At 41.2% G+C, this 24,599-nt stretch overlaps 1 protein-coding gene across 1 annotated transcript; it reads right to left on the minus strand.

Annotated features, from left to right (window-relative positions):
- Window positions 1-286: 286 nt before the first annotated feature.
- Window positions 287-24,360, minus strand: CFAP221 (cilia and flagella associated protein 221). The gene is made up of 25 exons (XM_069861492.1): window positions 24,278-24,360; window positions 20,329-20,513; window positions 19,759-19,859; window positions 18,653-18,739; window positions 18,451-18,546; window positions 17,399-17,499; window positions 16,140-16,243; window positions 13,626-13,785; window positions 12,979-13,096; window positions 12,790-12,901; window positions 12,460-12,568; window positions 11,790-11,877; window positions 11,453-11,542; window positions 10,010-10,105; window positions 8,681-8,771; window positions 7,369-7,496; window positions 6,846-6,926; window positions 5,755-5,862; window positions 5,435-5,611; window positions 3,973-4,131; window positions 3,470-3,564; window positions 2,833-2,922; window positions 2,511-2,630; window positions 1,939-1,968; window positions 287-1,328 (listed from the first exon to the last, which is right to left on the minus strand). Exons 2-25 carry the CDS (start codon window positions 20,465-20,467, stop codon window positions 1,205-1,207), a joined length of 2,604 nt encoding a protein of 867 aa, XP_069717593.1. The 5' UTR covers window positions 20,468-20,513; window positions 24,278-24,360; the 3' UTR covers window positions 287-1,204.
- Window positions 24,361-24,599: the final 239 nt, after the last annotated feature.

A 24,599-nucleotide genomic window follows, 5' to 3' on the forward strand; every position in this document is an offset into this window, starting at 1 on the left:
TACTGCTCTAAGAAAATGAGATCAACTTCCATTAATCTCCATTGTTTCTGAACTCTTACTCCAACTTTACTAGACACTAAAATTTAGCTGTTCCTAAGAATTATCTAAGTTTGATTTAACCTTAGCTGAAAAAAGCAATGTGTACTTGTTTAAGCAGTTGTTTGCAGTCAGAGAAACTCTGCAGATACCCAGACTGCATTCTGAACAATCTCTTGCCAATGAGACACTTCACAGAAACCTAACAGCTTTTTATTTATTTATTTATTTTCACCCTACTTTCCCACTTTCAGTGTTCCTGGGCTTTTTACAGTTTGTCTACATTGATTTCCTCTCCCTAAAATAAAATTCTTTTCTTAGGGGTTTTAAGTATGTCTGGAAAGAAGCGTGGCTCCTGGGAATGTAGTAAGTATTGCCACATTTCCCATGCTTTTTAGTATAGAAGATATGATCTTTTCACCACAAATTGCCTTGACCACTCTTCAAAATGAGCCATCAACTCACTATGGATAAAACCACATTTACCTGATGTCCAGCTTGCCCGCAAGAAAGGAGGAAACATCTCAGCTGAAAGGTGATATGCTGCAAAATCTCCTTTCCTAGGGAATACACCCCCAGCATTACACATCCCTCACAAGGCTCTGGAATTCATCAACCCAATTCATGCACCCTTTTGCCAAGAGAGCTATGCATTTAATTAACCCCCTGAACAGCTAATGAGATCTGCTTGGACATTCTCTTTGTGAACAGTAACTGTGTTCAAGTCTTACCTTTCATTAAAAATTTCAAGTGTGTCGTTTACAGTCAAGTCTGAGATTTAGTGACTTACCTGCAAAAAGTCAAGGACAGGTCATAACTGAAAAAACAAAATCAGAAGAATTTGGTCGTGAGGATTTTTCACATTTTATTTGAAAATAGTGGGCTGTATATTAATTTCCAAATTATGTACATTGGTAGTACCGTGCTTTTCTGGTCCTTCACTCCAGCACAAAACGAGGAGGTTGAGGATTCTCATTGGAGCAATGACTGTGTTCGAGGCAATGGTCACAGAGAGTCCTTGACAGAGGTGGCACTACTGGTGATTCTCTTCTCTTTGCATAAGAAGTCACTAACCTCACTGAACCTAAGTACATGTAGCTGGGACACAGAAGGCCTCATGCATTAAGAGGATAAGCAGTGCCAAGACATGGATTTTGTAAAATTATTCTTATCCCAGAATAAGGGTTTTATTTAGGGCTTTCAGCTTCATTTCTTCCACACGTTTTTGAACTTTCTCTCTGAGCTCGCTGGTCTGGAGTTGAAAACGTCCATCTGGATGGTTGTGCAGGTCTCTGCAAGGAGTTTAAAATGTTATTTGCATTCATAACAGCCAGGGGAGCTACTCAGGAACGCTGACCAAAACAAAGGAAGAGACACTTGCACATAATTTCTCTCTTTTTTATAATGAACACAGAGGGTATTCCACTACTTATGCAGAACTAGAAAAGCAGTGAGACTGAAAGAACATTCACTTTTGCCTTGGGCTGTTAGGAAAGGTAACCACCTGATAGGTAAACATACATTAGACTCAGTTTTACGTTTCATCCATGAAGGAACATATGCTGTGATGGCCAGAATGAGAGCATCTGCATGAAAAACTGATTTGCTTAAGGATAAAATTCTGAAAGTGCTGTACAGGAGCAATGTATTCTCTGTCATCTTCTGAAACACCGCCGCTTCAGTAACAACAAAGAACTTTCCAGTAACAGCATAAAGGATTGGGATATCATTGTTTGCTAATATCTTTTACCCCTTCTTTACAAAGCCAAACAAGTAGGGAGGCTTTCAACAAGTAACTGTCAATACCCACAGGTATTTTATATAGAAAAGTATTTTCATTTTTTAAGAAAACATCTAAAACTTGAAAAGCAAAGAACCTTATATTTATAAAAAACTACTTACCCAGGAAAAGCACCATCCAGCATTGTATCTCTGTGGAGAAAAAGGTCACTCTTTTTTAAACAAGCTATCCCGAATCCCGATGTTCTGACAAACAGATTGTCATAAAATGCAAAAGGCAGCACTGAATTCGACACACCTGTGTTTTTACAGCAAATTATTTTCAATCAATGCTGTAGTAATTACAATACAGCAGTCAGTGTTTTGTCAGACAGCTCATAATACACAGCACTGTTTTACAGTTTAATGGCTGATAGTTGCACAGGATTTCAATGTCAATCAGATAATTTCCCTCTAAAATTATAGAAAATGAGACATTCAAATCTCTTGATGTCTCTGAAAGTTTCAGGCTATTATACACATTCTGACATCTAGGTCACATCATGACTAAAGAGGGAGCAACTGCTGGACAGAAAGATTTGCTTGCTCCAAGTTTGCTCAGAGTACCAGATCTGCATCCCACTCATGATGGAGCCCCTAGAGCACCTCATTGGGACTTTCTATGCAACTCTGAAGGGGATGCTTGTCTTCAGTTTCCTTCCCATTCTTTCCCCATAATTTCAAATTATATCTACCTTTCTTCTTGTGCTGGTTTCTGTTTGTTTTCTTCTGAGAAAGCCTCTCCAATCTGTGGAAATTCAGCTCTCACCATCTCTGGAGTAAGAATCATTTCGAACTCAGTTTCATCTGTCTCACTAAAAATCAGTAAGACGAAAACCAATTGGACTTTATACTTTTAGAAGTATCTCTTAGCCAACAAAAACAGAAGTACATCTCATGCAAGAGGGATGTTGTGCTTTTGTCTTTGAGGCTCTCTTGGGACTGGTTTAGAGACATCCATGCACATGGTTAAGACACAATCAATCACACTGAATACAAAATAGAGGAGAAACTTACTCATCAATTATGTTCTCCCTGTCTCTCTCAGGTAAGTCATACAGCACTGGTGGAACATCTCTTGGAAGCATATCTAAACTGTACGGATCCCTGTGATGGAAACAGCATTAGTTTAAAATGGGCAGTGAATAACTGCACTCAATGCTTATATTTCGAAGCTTCACAGTAGTTGTAGTTACAATGAAGCTGATGCACTTTTAAATATTGTAGGAAGTCTGACTATAACAGAAACTGCTGTGATATGTGGGAATATGAGCCTGACAGCTACTGGCCACCACTGCGTGCAGGTGCCCATATGTTAAAGGTTTTATCATTCATATTTCTGTAGCATAGACAAAGTTTGTACCTCCCAGGGTCTCCCAGCAGTGAATGAAAAAGCATTCAGGAGAGATGTTTTTGAAAGTCCAGACTGAAACACTCCTTTTAGGGCTAGGTAGTCTCTCTAATGATATTGTTCTTAACTTGTCTTTCAAGAAGGTCAGTAGGGGTTTTCCCCATTGGTTTTGGATTTCTGAGCAGCAATTCATTCCACTCATAGGCCCAGTTTTATTTGTGGGACTAGTTACTGGCCACTGTAGTTACAGAGGACAAAAACTGGAGCAGGGTAGAGGTACTGTATATTCAAATTCTTTCTTACCTAGGTAGTGTACTTGTCAATGTGGGAGTGTTAGAAAAAGTGGAAAAAACCACTGGTAAGGATCTTCTCCATTCCATTACTCCACAGATCACTTCCTGAAATGACAAGTGCTACAGTGATCAGACCAAGAACACATAATGCAGTGGAGAGATGGGCTTGCAGGACAGAACATCTGACTTCTTGGCTGACAACTGAATCTGGGGAGCTGCAGTTCTCTGTATTTAAAAGATTCCTCCATTGCAAGGTCATGAAAATACAACAGACAATAAAAAGAAGGAGAGAACAGAGAAATACTCAGGAATAAATAAAAAACATGGATAAAGCCTAGGAAGAACAAGTTATTCTGATCCATGTACTGACTCCACTTAGGTGTCTGCATAATTTATCTTTGAAAATGTCTTCTATCTGGGATGATTCTTCATTTTTTTGATTCCTTGGAGCAAATGCTCTGCAAAGAACATCCCCAAGCCAGGTACTCACACAATAAACCCCAAAGGCCATACCTCATGATGCAGAAATTTCTTTTGTGTGACTGGAATACTGGATCCTTTGGGGCATTCCTTGGTAAAGGTGTATTTTGGATGAGGACAAAGATGATATTCAATATTTGTTTCACAATAGGCCAAAGGAGGTAAAAATGGAACTAATCCTGGAGTGGGGTTCTAAAAACAAAGATGACGCTATTTTTAGGAAATCATTCTGAGTACCACAAAGAGCTAAATTGATGAAAATTCAGTCCTTAAAATTAGTGTAGTCTCCCAGATTCACACCTTTGTCTCATTGTGACTGTTCTGTTCAGTGACCCTCCATTTCCTGTCTCTTCTCTCACCACAGAGCCATTATCTGACTGGTTTATTCATGCTCTCTGCTGTCTAAAATATAGCAATTTAGGTGTTGTTTACAAGTTTGGGAGAAGAAGCTATTGCCTGATTACTCCAAAATCCATTGCTGATTCTCCGAACAGTTCAGAATCCAAGAATGGGAACTGGCTGTGCTCTGGTGGAAGCTAGGGAGCATTTTGGCATCTATTTCACTGCATTAGCATCCATTTCTGAATGCAGCCTAATGCTGGGTAGTGTGGGATCAGGTTTTGCCTGATCTTAAGCTGACATGACAGGGGGATTAAAGAGATGCACAGAGGGTCTTATCAGTAAGTCCGCTGGAGCCCTGGCCATGTGCAGTGAAGACAAGTCTATGACATATATGTTATGCCAAGACCACCAGATGAGCTCATTGGGCTCAGGGCCATTGCAACTAAGTAATACTGAACGACAGAGCCACTCAGGTCAGGCTCAGGGCCATGCTGGCTTGGAGATGCTGTCTGTACCCATGCACAGCACTTCACTGAGCTACACAGCTGTCTGCTGGCTCTGGGACACCTCAGGGTCCTCCAGGCTGCGCTGCACTGTGTGGGAAATACCTTCTGTAGTTGGTGCCAAGCAGCATAATCTATGTGACAATTAAGTAATGCGTTTGTGATTTTTTTTTTAACCTCTGTGTCTATGATTCTATGATTCTATGATTCTATGATTCTATGATTCTAATAATTTGGAAGTGTGGTTTGGGGGTGCTGCGAGAACTACTGGAAAATCTAAGGCAGCAGAACAGAATGTAAGCAAAGAGTTTGACTTCACTTTTCTCAGTTTATCTAAGGATCACACAGAACTGCAATCCTCTAACTGAACATAAGAAAAGACTGCATCTGTCCTACCTACCTCTGGGAGAGCTGGAGGTTTTTAGAAGGGCCTCCCCTAAACTGATCAAATTCCACCTTAAAGTGAAATGATGCCACTCTCAGTGGTCTGAGCTCTGTGATTCCTACCTACCAGAGCTTGTACCTTGAACTCCGGATAGTTTTCGTCCGCTCAAGAAAACTGCCTGCCAATTCCACATTAGGCTCCTGATGAAACAAACACCTTTGCCCCTCTTTTCTTAGGTTCTTTGTGGAAATCAAGTTCTACTTACAAAAATGCGAAGCGGGTTGCTTTCTGTAGGGTCAACTAAAGCTTGGGGAGGAACCAGTTTTAAGAGGCTGATATCTCTTTCTGCTACTTCTTCTGGGGATGGTTTGTGAAAATCCATCCTCTGGGAGTCCAGGTTAAGCTGCCCCGCAGGAGAAGCAATTACTTGAATCAACTCATCCTTGAAAAACACAGACATCAAAGATTTTCAGAGTTTAGTAGGCCTTTTGCTGTAAAAAGCTGAGATAAGATCCATCAAATAATTGTAGGAATGTAGAGTTTGGAGTGACTTCATCAAAGTTTGTATTTGAGATGATTTGTTACCTGGGCTCCCTGCCGCAGTGGTCGGGAAATTTTTCGAGGTTTGTAACTTGTGGCTGCATGGTGTGTACAAAATGGCTCGTACTTCATAATGTTGAAATGCTGAGGAACCTAAGCGCAAAGAAAAAGGTTTGCTGCAGGAGGTAACAATAACCACTTTTGATTAACCCACAGATGGAATGGAACATTCCAGCTTTATCACAGACTGTTTACATCTCTGAAGTAAAAGATATTTGGATCACTATTCTGGAACATGGTATATGACCAAAACTTTGAGAAGCCATGCTTCACCAGGACAAGCTGAAGGAGTGCATAAAGTATTTCCAGCCTTGCTTTTCTCATTGATTTAACATTTTCTTGATCAAATACACCGAACTTAATGGGGTAGAGAAAAGCTATGTTAAGTAATACACATAACTGATAAATGAACCAATGTGTAATAAGGGGAAAAGATGCTACAAGAAAGTTTGTTACATCACCTGAAAAAAAATTAGAAATGAACGTTGAGCCAAAATCTGCACTGATTTGAACTCGAGGATATATTTTTACTTTGATGGGGTGCAGAATTTGATCTTTTGCTGTTCAAAAATTGGAAAGAAAAGGGTTTAAAAGCCAGGAGAAAAAAATGTTTCTATACTTACAAAGTTGAAAAAAAAACATTACATAATTCAAGAAGTGTTTGCATTTCCTTTTCGAGAATGAAGGAACACAGAATTGGATGCCAAATAAACATAAGACCTCCATTACTTTACAAAAGGAAGCCACTTCAATAATGTAACTCTTAGAAAACTGTGTGATACGCAAGGCTTGCAGTACCCTCATTCACAGAAAGATTTTGTTGTTTAAGATATAACGTTTTCAGCTGAGGTGATTCATCTCTCCCTGAAGAGAGGGGACCACTGTGGATTATAAGTTTATTAGTTGTGGAAACAGGTGAGATTTGTTTTTAATAAAAGCATGCTGATCTTACAGCCATATCAAGGCAACATTTCTACTGGGCTGCACGCTGAGGCCACTTAATCAGACAGAAAAAATGTCTAATGACTAGTGAATGACAGTAATGTGATACAGCTGAGGGAGCTGAACTGACTCACCTTCAAGTCGTAAAAAGGAAGAATGTGTCGGACTTTCACATCTACAGATTTGATAGGAACTAGGCCAAGAGCATCAGGTGCCTGTAAAAATACAGTATTAAAAACCTAGCTGTATGGTGAGCATTTTGTTCTGTTCCGGCAACAATCCATCGGCACAGCTACCTGAAAGCATATAGAAATAATCATGCAAACACCTTGTTTGATATTTCTCCTGTCCCTTCTTGGATTTTGGCATTTCAGTTCTTTTTCATTTTTTTTCTTCTGCAAAATTATGGATGGTATGTAACACTGTTCGCTTGTGTATTACTCAGAATTTTAGAATGCAGTTAAGAGAATGCAAAGATTTTTTTTTACTGTTTTTGGCAGCACTCTTAGCAAATCTGAAGTCCTGAATTAATGTGTCAGAACCCCAGAACACTGTTCACACTGTGAAAGTTTAATAAAGGCAGTATCAGGCTTGGGGCCAATGTCTTAGGCAGCATTCTATCTTGATGTTGGCCACCATTTCAGTGACTATACCTACCAAATCACGGTTCAATTCATGGGAACTGTAAAAGGGGAATTCAAAAGGCAATATACGATCTTCAGATATCCTGGAAGAAATGCTCTTATATTCTTCATTCTCCTTTGGTTTGCTGAAACTCCTGTTTTCTGTCATGAATGGAAAGCAAATATTAAGATTTTTGTAATGTATCTTAATATACTGTTTCAACAACAGAATCAAGCCACAAAATATCTTCCTAACATCTTCCTAAGACAGGTAGTATCTAGTCATTTTAATATAAAAAAAGTAAGATAATATTTCCTAAATGCTTTAAAGGCCACATCTACAAAACAGCAGGCATAATACCTTGACTAGCAGACATATCTAATTTCCTCTTTGCTAAAAGGACATTTACAGCCATCTCATTCCAGCGTGGACCTTTACCTCATTCTGCTCAGCAAGGCAGAGACAAGCAAGAGGGCCTCTCTTACAGTAAGTTCCATTATGCCTTCTACTTGAGGCATCCTTGCAACTCCTGCCTACTGGGAATTAAAAGCGCCCACTTGCAGAAGCAGGAAAAGACTTGATATGGAAAGGCATTTCATCAGTTGTCAAATCTGGGTATGAGGGGGTGGGAAATAAGAGACAAATTCTCTTCTGTCCTCAGTACACCCAAATGTGACTCCCATCCAAGGCACAACTAATGTTTCTAGGCCAGCACTTTCATTTCACCGTAGTGATTTCTTGAAAGCACTTGTAAGGGAAAATGATAAGGAGGAGAACTCATCCCAGTACTGGATACCTAGCAATGTATCTCATGGTTCCTGCCACCCCAGTTCACTGAGTTCAGATATCTTGCCTCATCACATTTGGGTGTCTTTCCCTCTTCCATCTCCCGTGTGATAAGCTCCTCTTATCTTCTGTCTCTAACCTCCTGGGCTCCACCTGGTCTGTTTACCCACCCGTGTTTCTCATACAGTCCCACCTGCCCTCTCCTTGTTCCTCAGGCCTATAGGCAGAAATACAGAAAGGTCTGGGTTGGAAGGGACCTTTAAAAGATCATCCAACTTGACCCTGAACATTTCCAATGACAGGGCATCCACAACTTCTGCCCTATTATTAGGTAGATAAACTGCAAGGCTCCTAGGAATACTTAATCACATTTTTTAACTGTGGTAAATAATGTGTGTGAAAAATAGATGTATTTTAAATACAGCTATTTCTACCTTGTCACACTTCTCTTCTTTACATGTACATGTCAATATATATGTAAAATACTTGACACACTGCAGTACAACCTGAAGTATCATAACTCATGGCCCAAATATCAACTTGTTCTTCTACTCCTTACCAGACACAGAGCCTTTCTCCAAACCTCTGGCTTCTCTGGTTAGCCCACGCAACAGAAGCAGCAAATGATTTAGCCGAATCTGCATCACAATCTGAGAGTATGATATTGAAGTTCAATATTAAGCTGAACACTCTAAGATTTACAGCCATTAAAACTGTATTTATTCTACACAGCTCACTCAGACATCTCTATTGCAGATTTTTTGCCTTGGATTTCCGTTTAGGAGAGAGAAAGTAGGGAAGGAGAGATGTAGAATAGATCTCAACTCTACAGTGACACTTCACAACAAAAACAGTTCAAATCTGCATTTAGTCTTAAAGGTTAATTAGATGGTTTTTGGCTAGGTCCTAATACTTCAGCTGTGTCTACTGGCATATACATATTCACCAATGGGTGAACAGCCACCTGATCAGAGCCATATGAATATTTGCAGCTCTGTGAAAGAGGAGAGTAAGTAGCAACAAATATCACAGGGTAACAGAGAAAAGTCCTAGGTTTTAATTCCGGAAGAGCCCATTTAGCCACCTCCTTGTTTGTGCAAAACAGGAACGACCATGTCATTTTACTGATTTAGTCTTTAGCTTCCAGGTTGGAAGGGATCTTAGAAGCTCTCAACCTCCTGCTCCAAGCAAGGTCAGTGATGAGTTCAGACCAGGTTGCTCAGAGCTTTATCCTGTCTGGGCTTGAAAATATCCAAGGATGCAGACTGTACAACCTCTCTGGGCAACCTGCTCCAGTGATTGACTGTTCTTGTGGTGAAGAACTCTTTTCTTATGAAAAGTCCACACCTCCCTTATTTGAATTTATGCCCACCGTTTCCCATGTTCCCATCATGTACCATTGCAAAGATCCTGGCTCCATCATCACTAACCTTCTCAGAGGTGCTGGAAGGTGCTGCTCTTCTTCCACTTTCCCTCTCCAGGCTGAGTGTCTCCTCACAGAGACCCCTCACAGAGTAAACACTCCAGACCTTGACCATCTTAGTGGCTCTACACTGAACTCACTCCAGTCTAGGGGCCCAAAATTGGGCACTGTATCCTATATGCATTTTGAAATCTTCTCTTTTTTGTGCAATAGTATTTTTTACTTTTTAAAAAATCTAAATTCATCTGCTTTTGTTTACTATTGACTGCATCACCAGAAGCACCAGCTGAAGCACCAGCTGAATACAAAACTTACTCTTTATTTTCTGGTGAAGTAAGGAAATATTTATTAAACTATCAAATCCCTGGATAGCTATGAAGACTCCTTACACACTAGTTTGCATGTTCGTTTACTCTGTTTCCAAAGCATCATGCAATCACACTGCATTCCTGTTATTCACAATACCTTGTATGCTGCTTGTTGGAATCGCCTCAACATCCTCTTTCTGTTGTCCCAAGGGTCATTATGGAACAAGTTAAATGTGGGATGGACACTTGGATGCTGCATGGTATGTTTTAAAAGAAAAAAAACAAAAAAGAAAAAGGACGTCCCTTTTATAACTAGGCGAGGGAGAAATTTCCTCCAGCCCAAGCCATTCCTTGGCGTGAATCCATGTTATTTCTAAACACTGAAATCACGTCAAAACGTCTGCAGTATTGGCATTTAACCAGAAATCCTTGCTGCAAAGCTTAATGGGAAGTAATCACCACATATTTGCAGATGCAATGTGGGGAATGCAGAGATAATGTAGCATGGTCTGCATTTACACAAATGACAACCATATACTAAGCGCAATACATGGGCAGTCAGACAGTGGAGAGGAAGGACTAGGTGTCTACCAAACATACATTTCAACTTGCACAGATGTGAAGTTGAAATAGCTCTATGGGCTCAAATCAAGGGCCCAGCAAAATGAATATTGTCTCCAATAATGGCTGATAGCACATACCTACAGAAGAAACTTACTAAAAGAGTGGTAATTCCCCAGAATAACCTCCCCACATCTAGTGATCTCTGGCTTCAGACTTCCTTGAGGCAGAGGTGATGTCTCTATAATTAATGGCTTAAATTGTCAGAATACTCTTTGAACATAAGTAAATCTCTTTCTTGATACATTAATCTCTTCTTCAGTTTTAATTTGATGTGACAGAAGAATGTGGCACTGGAAGAGACTCCAGTGGCCCCAGAGTGCATTACCTCTCAGCAGGAGGAAAGCCACTCAAACGCCATTTAGATTAGGAAGGTCCTCAGAACATCAGCTCTACACGACCTCATGCCATACCTCAACAAACAACTTTCAGCCCTTTGTTACAGGCATTAAGAGCACATAATAGCTCCCACAGCGATTATTTCCTCAAGAAGGAGGTAGTTTATGTTACTAATATTCAAAGTTCCTTCAGTATCTCTACCTATAGCAGGCTATCTATTAAAGAAAGCTTCCAATAATCCTAGGAAATGGATCTTAGGAAATACCGCACACCTCAGAGATGGACAAAACAATCTAAGTACCAGAAAGGTCTTGTAGGTAAAGGCTGCAAATCTTGTGATATGCTTAACCTTCTATTTAGGCATGAGAAGCTACTTCTGAGAGAACTTTCAGAAACAAGCAACATGAATCTGAGGAAAGGCCTGCAGATTTTTACTTTTTCTCTCCTTAGATCAGAACATCATAAGATGAGTTGTGCACAGCACTTGCCCTACTGCACTAAAAGTAAAAAGGCAAGCAAGACACTGACATAGAAGTAGGAATATTAGGAGGAAAAGTATTTAGTGCCAAATATCTACAGTGTTTGTTAGCTTAGTAGGTGATAATAACATATAGCAAGTGATAATAACATATAAACAAACCTGGTCAACAGGCTGGATAACACGCCTGAAAGAAACTTCTACTTCATTCCTTTGAAACTCCTGTTCTATGATAGGATCTCCTCTTTGGATCTAATTTGTCACCAGAAAGAACAATCACATTAGTATAAAACATTCAGTATACTCTTTCCTCCCTTACAATTAGTGGAACTCATTTACAGTGTAACATTCTGGAGGTGCTTAACAACACACTGACTTTATTCCCTTCAAAGAGTGTTTATTGCAACCCTTGAGCAAGTCAAACAAACTAAAATCATGTCTTTTGGGGTCTGAGTTTCAATCAGATATCAAATTTATAGAAAAATCAGTAAAGACTAACCTTGTATTGCTCTTCTTCCCTTTGTCGGTTTTCAATAATCTCTTTTTTACATTTCACAGAAATTGGATCTTTGCCCCTATGAACTTGCCTGCATTTACAGTGGAAGCAAAAAAAATGCTTTACTTAATATACGGTTTGCTTTATTTAAAGGCTAACAGACTTATTTTTTTTCTCCTAAGGTACCAAGGGGTCCATAATATTCAGCATAAGAGCAGATCTGTGGATTGCAAATGAAATCAAGCTGTCCTTACACACGACTATGGGTTTCGCTTTATTCTATTTGATGTTCCAATGCCATTCTGTTCACCCTGTTATATATTTTAGCCTTGATTTACAGACAACCATGACAAACGCTTCCTTTGCCCTTAAGGGCACAAGATGAGATGCCTGAGAACAAGGTTCGGCGAACAAAGTTTTCAGCAGGCTTCCTTCTGAATGCAAACATAAGACAGTCAAAGACCTCATTGGGTACTTCTATGGCTGACTACTGAGACTGTGCTCAGGGAGAAGAGAGAAAAATAAGAGCAAAACTACATTAACTCAGCTGAAAACCAAACCTATCAGGACATGCAAAGGCAGTGTTATGCACTAATGGACATTGCATACATCATTCATAGAGGCCTTAGTTAAGCAAACCCCAGAGCTGTTACTGTGGATAACTGACACTTACCGCTTCAGATTATTTGCTTCCTCTTCCTGAATATTTTGTTTAACTTTTAGTTGAAATATGGCTTCCTTCATCTGTCTTGTTTTTATCTCTTCACTGCCTTGGCAAAGGGCTGCAGGGATATCAGAAAGCCATATCACGCCTCCAAACAGATTGAATTTTTAATCGGGAAATCCACCCGCTATGACAACTGAACTTATTAATTCATAAAGCTAAGGTGAGATTTCTTACAGAAACTCTAGTCACATCAACTCAGCAATTCTGAAGCCAAGTTCCTCATCAGAAATCTACAACTAATGCTAAGACCAAGTTTATCCTGCTCAATTACATTACCTTCTTTCAAGTCCTTCATCTTCAGTTTGCCAGGTTCCTGGTTCAAAACAGTGGCAACAGCATACGGATTTGACAAGTCTGTGGGGAATCTGAGGTTCTGGTATTCAATTTCCTATGAGACATAAATTAATAGGAAGAAATAGAAACAAAGATTTTCAGCCCAGAAAAGTGATTATTATCTCTTCACACCTTTACTTTCTGAATAGGCCTCAGTCGTGGTTGGATGAACTGGTCTCTTCTCCACACCATGGATTTTCTTGCAGTTTTTTTCTCTAGAGTACTTCGTTGTTTGTCAAAATGTTCTTTTCTAGGTGTCAGAAAGACAGATGTTGCTCTCATAAGTACTCTGTAAATGGCACAGAAGTCTAGTACATGCATTAACATCCCCTTTAGATATACACGGAGACTGGACATTTCTCTCCCAAATTACAATTGGAACCAAACTTTCTAATCTTGCCAGCTTCACAGTTCATGAAAAACTAGGTACAGCCCAAAAGGCCTTAATGCTCAAAACATCCTGTATCGTGCAAAGCCTCAGCAACAAGAACAAAGAGGGCATGATAGAAGATCAGGATGTTCACTAATTCTTTAAGGATATGTAGCTTCTTCTTACTTTTACTTTGTTATGGTTTCACCTCATACAGATAAAGAGCATTCTGAGCAAATGATGGAAGAGAGCAGGTACATATATTAACACTTGAATGACATGAATGCGTTTTAAGTCTCCACAGATACAAATGTTTGAAACAATTACAGCAAATTGACATGAAATCCTATTACATCAGTACTTTATAGAAGTGGATAAGAACACTCAAAGATCAGTTGGAGGCACATACATTAGACCCAGATGTGGTGTTGATGTTCCTGTGAATACACATACATAGGGGTTTGAGTGAAACTGTGAAATCCATAACCGCATTGTCATTCGTGCTGTTCCATACTGAAGTGGGGAATATTTCACAGTGACTTCCACTTTCCCATTGCCTGGAATGATTCCTGTTATTAGAGGAGAAATATAATAAGAGTTCATCTAATGTTAGCCTGCTAAAGTATGCTGAAATTGATTCTGGAGTACATCTCTTTTAAACAACATTCATGTTTGAAGGGATGACAGTAGGCCTGGAAAATATTTCAGGTCTCAAAGTGTCTTTCAAGAACTTCTGGTTGCCAGATAATGGGAGATATTTTGCAAAAGAGGAGAGTGAACAGCAAGACTAAATATTTGCTACTGATGTGAAATAATTGACTGACTACATGTAGAAATTCTTCACTTGCACCTGCCAGTCTTAAGTCTCAGGCACCTCCTGCTTTCATGAGCAAAGCATTATAAACATATTCCTCTGTGCCTTTCCACGTTTGGGGAATCATCTGGGTTTGATGCAGTACTTATCTGTACTTGGTCTTATTTCCTTATTTACCTATTTGATTTTTTTTTTCAACCACTTTAGGACCCTTTATATCCCCAAATATTCAGTGCAATCCCAGGATACAGACCCTGATGCTCCTCACCATTTCTGCACCAAGAAGCTTATTCAACTCATCAGTAATATTAACTTCTTACCTCTGCCTGGTTTTCTGCAGTTTTAAGCAGCAGTTAGTTTCATTGAGGGTGCACTTTTTTCATGTGCGTAATTTGTTAATAGTATGTCATCATTACTGATCTCAGCGCATAATGGCTTGAGTAGGAGCTGAAACTTCTTGGTGCTTCTTAGATGGCCTTCAGTGACTCAGAGTTTCTAGCTGCCATGACTTCTGACTCAACTTTTACTGGGCTGATTTTTTTCTAGGGTATTTTTTCTCCACTCTCTCCCAGGAATGAAACCAACTTAGAAAGCATGAAATAGTACCAGCCACTTTGTCTATGACTGTGCAAATACCCAAAGGCTTCCTGATAAATTTTACACCTTCTTTGTAGTTTTACTCAATTGTAATATTGGTTCTTTCCTCTCCTGATATATCAAAACCTCTTTAAGCACAAAGTAAGAAAGAATATTATTATGAAAGAATAACCCAAATCAAGGCAGCAGCATGGTTCATCTCTGAGAACCACACATGTGAGAATCCAACTACTGTCTTGGAAGAATGAAAATTCAGCTGTCGAGACAGGGCAAATTCATATCATTGTACATATAGGAACAACAGGTACTTTTATCAAAGGGCATAAAAAATATCAAAGTTTAAATTCCAGTGAGACAAATGGCACTAAGCCGCAGATTTATGAAGGTTCTTATTTCTTTATTTAGATATTCATGTATTTACGTGGAATAATTCTGAGTCTCACTCACTCACATAATTTTATCAAAACACCTGGGCACACACAAGCTTCTGCTGGCATCTGGCAAATCATAGAATAACCAGGTTGGAAGAGACCCACCGGATCATCAAGTCCAACCATTCCTATCAATCACTAAACCATGCCCCTTAGCACTCCGTCCACCCGTGCCTTAAACCCCTCCAGGGAATGTGACTCAACCACCTCCCTGGGCAGCCTCTGCCAGTGCCCAATGACCCTTTCCGTGAAAAATTTTTTCCTAATGTCCAGCCTGAACCTCCTCTGGTGGAGCTTGAGACCATTTCCTCTTGCCCTGTCCCCTGTCCCTTGGGAGAAGAGCCCAGCTCCCTCCTCTCCACAACCTCCTTTCAGGTAGTTGTAGAGAGCAATGAGGTCTCCCCTGAGCCTCCTCTTCTTCAGGCTAAACAACCCCCGCTCTCTTAGCCAAAAGCAAACAAAAGTCCCTGCCTCCTGTAAACCCATACACAGAGGTCTAGACTAAATGTGACATCCACTGCTGCCCCTGACCTGTAGCACTGTGCTTTGTGCCCACGACTGTACCAGCTCCTCAACCAACAGACACAATTCTACCAAATTCTTCCAGACCATTAAGGAAAAACAGGGACAGAGTTACGTTTGATACAGCAGAAGCCATCTTTTATTTCCTCTGTGCTCTCAGTCAAGTAATATGATGCATATTTATTCCTCAAAGACAGATATCTGTTCCTTTAATCGGGCAGGAGCCAGACAGTCGGTGGGGAAATGTGTGATAAAGTGGTGAATCCTGGGCTTCCTCCCCCCTCTCATTTCCAAAGGGGAAGACAAACGCCAGGTGAGTTGTTTGGGGTGCCCAATATTTTGCCAGAGGTCTGCAGCTGAGCTTTGACCAAAGAAATCTATGAGCACAGAGGGCTATTTGCCATGACGCTGCATATGGCTAACATTTATCAGCCTGTGTTTACCTGCAAACACTCTGACGCAAAGGCTTTTTCTGCATAATACTGAATATACTGTCACAAATAACTACACTCAATAAATGCATATTTAATCCTTAAAATTTTAAATAAATTCAATCTACCAGATGTTGGCTGGACAGTGAAGGCTCTGTGAGGCTGAATAAAATCAATGTGGAATTCAAAATCTATTGGACAACTGCACTGCAACAGGATAACATACTCCTTACTGAAAAGAGAGAAAGGACAGAAGTTAATGAAACTACAGTTGATCATCAATTACAAGCTGGAAAATTATATTATACACAACATGCACTGAATTTATCTGCATTCAGAGGGATGGGTTATTTACTAATGTGAAAACAGTAATTTCTCATCATTCCAAAATAATATTTCAGATCTTCTGCGTGGTGAGGAAACGAGAGCTAAATCTTCATTTGAATGCTGGTTATTTCACATCTTGACTTACTTACTCCTACCCATACAAAAACTGATTACAGAAAAATTTATATAAACTGTGTTTTAGAAGTTGCTTTTCTATCCTCACATTCTTACCAACTGCAATATCGAGCAAGTACAAACAATCCAAACTGGAGGAACACTAAGTACAGCACCAATTATCAGCCTCCTCCTGTGGTCCTCCTCATAGAAGACAACAAGAAAAGACTGTGCAGTCTTCAGAAGTGTTGAAAATTCCAGCACACCAGAATGACTGGACATTACTGACTATAGAAATAATGATGTCGTGGCCTGATTTTCATAAAAACCCATTATGTCTCATGCCAGTTGTGTGAGGGGTATTAGCACGCATCTTTTCAAGCTGTCTTGCTTATGTATGCAGCTATTTTCACGTATCAAATTGAAACACAAAAGCATTGGTGTACCACCATCCATCATCGTACAAATCAAGACCAATTTACCCAAGCTTATTTCTGTTTTTTCTGTAAACTGTCTGACTGAAATCCTATCCCGCTGATTAGCAAAGAACGCATATTATACACAGTGTTCCTTTGGAAAGCACATTCTGAAATGCCTAAGGAAATAAACAATCATATCAAAGTCCTTTCCTCTCTGCTTTAATATGACCTGTTCATGAAGAAGATGTAACAGCAGACTGAGGAAGTAATTTGTTTTAAGGTATAGTGCAGCTTCCACAGTAACCACGGTGCCTTAAAAAACCCAGTTCCACCTATGTATGTTTAGCATGCACAACATTTAATTTCCTGTGAATGTGTGCTTCAAACAGTTCATATATGGAATTATTTTGCAGTCCAGATGGTAGCTCACTTCTTAAGCTTCTAAGATGTTAAGTTGCACAAATAGAGGAAAATGAGATATTTCAGTTTTTCTTACAAATGTGGACAAATGTCTGTCCTTAACTCACCTCTTACCAACTGGTACATCAGGTAGATTTATAAACGATGGAAATTCCACAACATTCACAGCAGGGTAAGCATGCAAAGGTACAACTAATGTATGTTCTCCCTGCAAAAAAAAGGGGGTAAATAGTTCTCTCTTACAATGGAGAAATGTTATGGAAAGAAGAAGTTTCTGTAGTAGCTGGCCAGTAAGTCGACATAAAACTAAGGTCATCACTGTGTCACCTCTTAAGATACTGATACTCTACCTGCTTTCAGTATCCATGTGTCTTTCCATACCCTCAGCAACTAGCTAGAGCTCTTCCCAGCCTGCTCAGCTATGACATTACATCAGTGTGGCACAAAGACTGATCTACTAGCAATGAATAACAGAATAAGGAAGATATTCTACCCACAGCTCCGAGATGTTGAATTTTAAATGCTTAAAGTGAAATACTCCAATCCAGACTTACTGGGAATAAACCCATGTGGCTCTAGGAGATTAACTGTACCTTTACAATTAGCATTCCACTTTCTTATCACAACAGGGCATGCTGTTCATATACTGGGCTTCACGTCTAATGTGTCGTTAAATTCAAGGAAAAGAAAAGTCTTACGTGAAAAACTTTCAAGGCTTTTTCAGTAACCAACATTACTTGGTGAGGAGTATACAGGTGTTTGAGCCCTGTGCGTTTGTTTGTCCAAGAGCTGAGGCAGCTCAGCACCTCTAAGGCCCTATGAGGAGACACTAGAGGAATTCAGTTATTGATCTCAAACGTGGTATCTGTAGCTTCTAGAGAAAAAAAAAATTTCACCGTGAGTGTAACTGAGCCCCAGCACAGGTTTCCAGAGAGGTTGTGAAATCTCCATCCTTTAGGTTATTTGAAAGCTGTCTGGATATGGTCCTGTGCAACTGGCTCTATGCAGCCCTGCTCGAGGAGGGAGTCAGACCAACTGACCTCCATAGATTCCCTCCAACTTCAGCCATTCTGTGATTTACTTTATCATTTATCATCATGTCCTAATAGTTATTTTCATTCCATTGTAACTGTAAAAATATTTTATAATAAATTCTCACCTGGCAGTGAATTCGAATGCAGTCATGGTAATACCGCCACTCATCGGGACAGAAATCAACACTAACTGCATATGATAAGCCAGGGACAAGCCGGTGCTGAAAAATGATCCAAAGTAAGATAGAATGTCTGTAAAAGCTGCTTATATGACACAAAAATCAGTGGTGCATGCAAAGAGCAGTGTGAAGGCTTTCTGACACTTACTGTCTTGTTGTATTTGATCTGAAAATACTTTGTCTGGGGTGGTATTATGTGAAGGTTTGCTACATCACCTGAAATGTTTATCAGCTTCTGTAGAACAAAAGAGAAGCAAAACCACAAAACATTTTGCAGTATAAGAGGTCAATTGAAAAGGCCGACTGTACTTTCTGTGTGACTATCCATAGCAAAGAAGCTGTTTGAAACAAGGAAGGAATAATTTTTACTTTAGTAGAAATAATTCTGAATATGTTCTGAGTTTAAAAGAAAATTACGTAAAACTTGCACTTTTATTCTTTGAAACAAAGTCTCAATTAATTCCTTAACTAGGAATAACAATCTTGCTAAAGAAGACACTACTGTTGAATCAAATTCTGTTTCTGTTTCTGTTTCGCTATTGTGCAAATGGAATAAAAGATGACACAATCTTTTGACTTAACTTTTACAGAGGTCTGACACAACAGGAATCATGAAATATTCCATGGGGTTTTTTTTTTTTGATCACAAGCAATAAACCCTTGATTGGTGGCAGTTCAACCTGTAAAGCCTCCTGTATCTTGTTTACATTACATTCTTATTTCATTACACCTGGAGGACCTAGTCCACCATAATCACCCAACCTCCACCTTAAAGCAATAAAGAATGCAGACAAAAGGAAAACAGAGGGAAGGAAAGGAAATACCCAAACTATTCACAAGGAAAAGTAATCAAACCTGTGACATGAATTGCTTTCCTTAGATCAAATTGCTCGTGGCAGAAGGCCAGAGGTGCTTTCAAAGTTTTCCAAACAGTGAACATGTTTGCAGACATAATGATGATCTTGGATCATTTTAAAAACAGTTTCTTAAGGAGTAAAAGCATGAATCCTTAGTTCATGACTTGCAAGCCGCATATCACTAACACTGCTCACCAACAGAAAAGTAAAACAGAGACTAAAGGACAGTGATGCACACAGCATGGTACTTGTCTGTTTTGGTACCACAGGGCCACTGGTTTTAAGTGCTGCTTTTTACAGCTCTCCACAGAGCAAAGGGCCTCAAGACCACAAGCAGTCTACTTAGCTTCTGTCGTCCACTTATGAGTCTCAGGAGGATCCCTGCTCTGACACTTACCAGTGTCTGTTGGTGATGTTTTCCAATCTCATATCCTCCAAAGTGTAACACAGCAGGCTCAGCCTGTATAACCTCGTTCCTCTGACGTTCTGAATAAATCTCTACAGAGACACATAATAAAACAGGGAGGCAAGGAGACCAGGTGAAACACACAAGATGGTTGTTTCTTACATTGATTAAGTGTATTTATGTTGCACCTAACATAATACAGAAAAATATATATATATATATATGAGACAGAGATTATTTCTCCTGTTAAGCAGACATGATTCTTTAAAAGGAAGGTTAAGGCAGCATCCACTACCCCAGCAGAGCCATGATCCTGTCACCACTTTATCTCTTGGCACATGGCTTCAACAAACCACCTCAAAACTTCAGAGCCATTCAGGAGCTGTACAGCCACTACTTCTTTCCCAACTACCTCTCCTAAAATTTGGGCTCACAGGAAGATGCAATTTAAGCAACATGATTGAAGTTTTGCCTCTGAGTTGTGAGGGGAAGAAAAAGAAAAGCAAGGTGCCTGCTAGGATTGCTCCAAGGTTGGGGAACAGTGAAAGAACAGAAACTTACTTGATTCCAGCAAGTGATGGGGGACATAATGTCTTTTTTTAGGTTCCTCCACTAGGCTGTCCAGAAGGACACTGGGTATTTTCTCGAAGGATTCATCACTGATCGTGACTTCTGTGGACGCTGATTGAACCATGTCCATGTTAGGAAAGAAATGTAGTCAGAACGGCACTAAAATTCCTCAGCACCTGGGGGCGAATCAAAATAAAATAACGATGATCAAAACATCTTCCCTTGTACTGGTAACGTCTGTTGAGTAATACTGCCTAAAAACATTTAGGAGAGGAAGATACCTTCTTTTCTTACTGAAACAGATTATTCACTGTGTGTGCTAAGTACAAGGACAAAGTGATTGCAGGAAACCTTGGTCCCACCACAAGCCCTAGAAGTCTGGGCATGTTCATCTGTTCTAGAGCTTACTGGGGACGTTTGTCTTTCAGGACCATGTAAAACATTTTTGTTTTCCTTCATGTCCCCCTGCACAGAGGAGAGAAAGTTCTTCTTATAACTACAGAATCACAGAATTATTGAGGTTGGAAAAGACCTTTAAGATCATCAACTCCAACCCTTAACCCAAGATTGCCAAGCTCACTACTAATTCATATCTCTAAGCACCACATCTACATGTCTTTTGAATACCTCCAGGGATGGTGACTCAACCTGGGCAGCTGGTTCCAATGCTTGACAATCCTTTTGGTGCAGTAATATTTCCCAATATCCAGTTTAAACCTCCCCAGTGCAACCTGAGGCCATTTCTTCTTGTCCCACCACTTGTTACTTGGAAGAAGAGGCCAACACCCACCTCACTACAACCTCCTTTTGGCTGGTTGTAGAGAGTCATAGGGTCTTCCCTCAGCCTCCATTTCTCCAGACTAAACAACCTGAGTTCCCTCTGCCTCTCTTCATGATGCATGTGTTCCAGACCCTTCACTAGCTCCCTTGCCCTTCTCTGGACAAGCTTCACCAGCTCAGCATCCTTCTTGTACTGAGGAGCTCAAAACTGAACACAAGATTTGAGGTGCGGCCTCACTGGCACTGAATGCAGGGGTACGATCATTTCCACACTCCTGCTGGCCACATCATTTCTGATACAAGTCAGGATGCTGTTGACATTCTTGGCCACCTGGGCCACTGCATGCTCACGTTCAGCCAGCTATTGACCAACACCCCCAGGTCCTTCTCTGCCAGGTAGCTTTCCAGCCATTCACTGCCAAGCCTGTAGCATTGCATCAGGTTGTTGTGACGGAAGTGCAAGACCCGGCACTTGGCCTTGTTGAATCTCATACAATTGGTGTCAGCCTGTTGATCCAGCCTGTTCAGATCCCCCTGCAGAACTTTCCTGACCTTAAGCTGATCAACACTTCCACACAACTTGGTGTCATCTGCAAATTCACTGAGGGACCACTTGATCCCCTCATCCAGATCACTGATAAAGACATCTAACAGAACCCGCTGCAACACTGAGCCCTGGGGAACACCACTTGTGACCGGCTGCCAACTGGATTTAACTCCACCTACCACCACTGTTTGGGCCTGTCCATCCTGACAGTGTTTTACCACTATCCAGACTGATTTCTGCAGAGATGTTCTTCTAATCTCTCCCAGTTGTTTGAATTGTTAACTTACAGATTTATCTTTAATTTTAAAATATTAATACGAGGGGTAAGAAAACTGGCATTTGAATCTTTTCTTTGGATAGCATCGTCTGGGTTATTTGTTTAGTGAAGATACCTGGAAACATACGCCATGGGTATTATAGGTCCTGTGTTAAGTAAGCACAGTTATCAGAACATAAACTTCTCTAATGACAAGTGCAAATATTACACAATAAAGACACCAGACAGAATCCACCCACAAGAAACAATCTTCATAAATATAGGACATAGTCCTTGGCTCTCCTATGAACCAGGCAACTGCATGGAGAAACAGGCAAGATACTTGTGGAAAAAGTACCAAGTTCAAAACCCATACTAGATTTTTCAGCCTTCAAGAAGAGGGATGAAAACACTTCATTTTGAACTTGTCCTTTTTGAATGGAAAAGTGGGCACACAGCTTAGGATGGTGTCACATTAATATCCATGCACATTTGAACTCACACAGTGCCAGACAACCACAGCACTCGGTCTTGTTAAACTTCATACAATTGATGTACACCCATGGATCCAGCCTGTCCAGATCAAACTGAGATTAACAATGATCAACAAAAGTTTGAGGGAATATATGTCTATCTTCAACATGACTTTTTTTTTTTTTTTTTTTTTTTGCAAAGCCACAAACAGGATAACTCTGGGGCTGTTAAATCCTGCTTCCATTGGAGGCAATGGCAAAACTCATCCCAAATCCCCTCAGGCCAGGGTATTACCCTTCTTTGGTCTGCACGTGGGCTTTCTGATCCCTTGGTGCCTCACAGCACTCCTAGCACACCTCATCACCAGTAAGAGATGTGCTACTATGCCATTACATACTGCATGAAATCTGCAACAGCATTGACGTGCTCTAGGAGCAATGGAAATTGTGCTTTTTTTCAGGTCCACTATGTGTTAATTAATGTAATTCCCACTCTACTGAGTGCTTGTCAGGCCACATCTAGAGTACTGCATTCACCTTTCATCCTCACGAGACAAAAAATATGTGGACAGGCTGGACAGGGCCCAGGGAAGGGCCACCAAGATGATCAGAGGACTGGGAAATCTACCATACAAAGTAAGTCTGAGAGAACTGGGTTTGTTCAGCCTGGAGAAGAGAGGGCTTAGGGGAGACCTTGTTACCATGTACCAGTACATAAAGGGTGTCTACAAAGAGGATGGAGACTCCCTTTTTACAAGAAGTCACATGGAAAAGACAAGTGGTAATGGGTATAAGTTGCTCCCAGGGAGATTCCGATTGGATCCCATAAGACAATTTTTCACTGTGAGAACAGCTAAACATTGGAACAACCTCCTCAAGGAAGTGGTAGATTCCTCTACACTGGACACTTTTACGACTCCTGGAATCTGTATCCAGTTCTCAAATCCCCGACATAAGAGGGATGTGGAACTATTGGAATGCGTCCGCGGGAAGGTCATGAAGATGATACGAGGGCTGGGGCACCTCTGCTCTGAGAAGAGTCTGAGAGAGCTGGGGTTGTTCAGCCTCGAGAAGAGAAGGCTCCGGGGAGACCTTAGAGCAGCCTCCAGTACCTGAAGGGGCTGCAGGAGCGCTGGGGAGGGGCTGTTTACAAGGACATGCACTGACAGGACCGGGGGAAATGACTTTAAATTGGAAGGGGGGAGATTTAGATTGGGCATCAGGAAGAAATTCTTGACGAAGAGGGCGGTGAGGCACTGGCACAGGCTGCCCAGGGAAGGTTTGGATGCCCCATCCCTGGTGGTGTTCGAGGCCAGGTTGGATGGGGCTTGGAGCAGCCTGGTCCAGTGGGAGGTGGTGGAACTGGATGGTCTTTGAGGTCCCTTCCAACCCGACCCATTCGGAGAGAGGAGAGGTTGAGAGGAGAGGTAGAGAGGAGGGAGCTGGCCTCTTCTCCCAAGTGACAGGGGACAGGACAAGAGGGAATGGCCTCAAGCTCTGCCAGGGGAGGTTTAGGCTGGACATTAGGAAAAAATTCTTCACAGAAAGGGTCATTGGGCACTGGCAGAGGCTGCCCAGGGAGGTGGTTGAGTCACCTTCCCTGGAGGTGTTTAAGGCACGGGTGGACGAGGTGCTAAGGGACATGGTTTAGTGTTTGATAGGAATGGTTGGACTCGATTATCCAGTGGGTCTCTTCCAACCTGGTTATTCTATGATTCTATGACCCCTGAGGACCCTTCCAACCCGGCATTCTACGTTTCTAACCCCGCTGACAGAGTTTCCCCACAGACCGCCCCCATCACCGCCCTTCGCCCCCTCCCCGCTGACCCCGCCGCTCCCGGACACCCCCCCACCCCCACCCACCGTGGTCCGGCCCGGCCTCACCTCAGCGCCACGGCGGCCGCGTCAGTTGCCGCGCAACGCGGCGGCCGGACCGGGCGGCACCACTCGCGACTCGGGGCGGGGGGGGGAGGATTCCCGCAGGGGCGGTGCGGGGGCATCGCTGCGGTTCAATGGGGGCTGGCTGCGAAAAGGACAAAAAGGAAGAAAAGAATACACTTTCCTTCCCCCCACTACGCTTCCTTTCCTTCCAGTGCTTAAAGAGGGCTGCGGGAAAGCTGGGGAGGGGCTCTTTATCAGGAGGGCAGGGGTAGAACAAGTGGTAATAGTTTTAAGCTGAAAGAGGGGAGGTTTGGATTAGATATTA

Source organism: Phaenicophaeus curvirostris, chromosome 7 (assembly GCF_032191515.1).
Source record: "Phaenicophaeus curvirostris isolate KB17595 chromosome 7, BPBGC_Pcur_1.0, whole genome shotgun sequence".
Classification (NCBI taxonomy): domain Eukaryota; kingdom Metazoa; phylum Chordata; class Aves; order Cuculiformes; family Cuculidae; genus Phaenicophaeus; species Phaenicophaeus curvirostris.